The 1,672-nt window shown below is 32.9% G+C and overlaps 1 protein-coding gene across 1 annotated transcript; it reads left to right on the top strand.

Annotated features, from left to right (window-relative positions):
* Positions 1 to 249: 249 nt before the first annotated feature.
* Positions 250 to 1,334, top strand: LOC136042741 (zinc finger protein 664-like; the record flags this gene model as incomplete). Its single annotated transcript, XM_065727707.1, has 1 exon — positions 250 to 1,334. A coding segment is annotated over one exon (1,085 nt), but the record flags the coding sequence as incomplete, so codon positions are not given.
* Between the last annotated feature and the right edge of the window lie 338 nt (positions 1,335 to 1,672).

The raw sequence follows: 1,672 nt of genomic DNA, 5'->3' as shown, positions 1-1,672 counted from the left end.
TATGGTTTTCAAGTTTGAAATCTGAAAACGATTTTGTATGTTATTATTCCAATTCTGATAGATCTATTAAGTGAAACTAATTTCAAGTTTTGTTCTTTCATTTTTGTTTCATTCGAAAGTGATAGGCAGTGTAGATCCCAAACTGGTAACAGTTATAAAATCTTCAACTTTCATTTTTAATTGCTATGATGTCCAATTATTGAATCGTTTTTACCTTATTTACTTTTAATAGTTTTTTTTTTACTATAGAGATAACTCATTTTACTGTGTGCAGTTCCGATGGTGGGGATCAACCAAAACTCTTTGGCCCAAAACCAATCTTGAATGTGAAGAAGCTGACACAGAAGGATATTGATGAATTAACAGCTGGTATTTGGCGTTGTGGCTCTTGTGGAAAAGTAGAAAAATCGTTTTTTATGCTAAATCTTCACATCAACACCGGCTGTGAAGAACTTTCCCCAATAGAATGTGACATCTGCCCTACAATATTTAGGGAATACAGAAATTTTGTTGTTCATATTATGAAACACCAAATGGGACAGACAAGAAGATGTCCTATTTGTTTGTGTGAATGTATTGGTGATGTGAGTCAACATTTACTTGACTCACATCATGGTAATTTTCATGGCAATTTTTCCCCAAGCGCCTCTGAGTTAGAACTACAGGGAAGTTCATCACTAGCTGTTACACAGAATCATTCTACAAATGCTTGTTTTAATTCATTCGAATTGGATTCTGAAGCAAAAAGCTTAGACAATCATAAGATATATATGAATAGTTCCTTGCATGGTAAGAAACACAAAACAGTAAAAAGACTGAAAAAAGTTCATTTAAAGATAAAGCAATACATTTGTGACGTGTGTAACAAGAGCTTTTCTCAGTCAAACAATTTGATTACGCACCAAAGAGTGCATACTGATGAGAAACTGTTTAAGTGTGATATATGTGAGAAAACTTTTTCTCAGTCAAGCAGTTTGATTTACCACAAAAGACTACATACTGGTGAGAAACCGTTTAAGTGTGATTTATGTGGGAAAACTTTTTCTGTGTCAAGCAGTTTGATTAACCACAAAAGACTACATACTGGTGAGAAACCATTTAAATGTAATACATGTGAAAAAACTTTTTCTCTGTCAAGCAGTTTGATTAACCACAAAAGACTACATACTGGCGAGAAACTGTTTAAGTGTGATGTATGTGGGAAAACTTTTTCTGTGTCAAACAATTTGATTACGCACCAAAGAATGCATAATGATCCTATTGTACTCTTCTTCTTTATTTTGCTATTCTTTTATATTTTTATCAGTTCATTAATTAATTCATTTTCTCTTTGAATATTTTTGTTTATTTTCTAAAGACATCCGATTTTCAAAGAAGGAGAAACATCCACCAAAAGTCTAGCAATTTTTTTTTGAAAATCGCGCCATTAGATTCAGCAAATCTAAAAATCGTATTGTAGAGGTTTCAAGGTCCTATTGACAAAAATCTGGAATTTATATTTTCAGCCGAAAGAAAGATCACGGATGAGTGTTTATTATTATTTTGTTGTTGTTTTTTCAGGGGGGATTGTACTGAACCAGTAGTCCTAAAATACCACGAGATGACTCATTCTAACAAAACCAACAATTTGACCCATTTTTAAGCGATCAAACGACTGGAGTTGATAAGACCC

The sequence above is a fragment of the Artemia franciscana genome, unplaced genomic scaffold (assembly GCF_032884065.1).
Source record: "Artemia franciscana unplaced genomic scaffold, ASM3288406v1 Scaffold_1890, whole genome shotgun sequence".
NCBI lineage: Eukaryota > Metazoa > Arthropoda > Branchiopoda > Anostraca > Artemiidae > Artemia > Artemia franciscana.
This window is presented reverse-complemented; position numbering and strand designations above follow the sequence as displayed.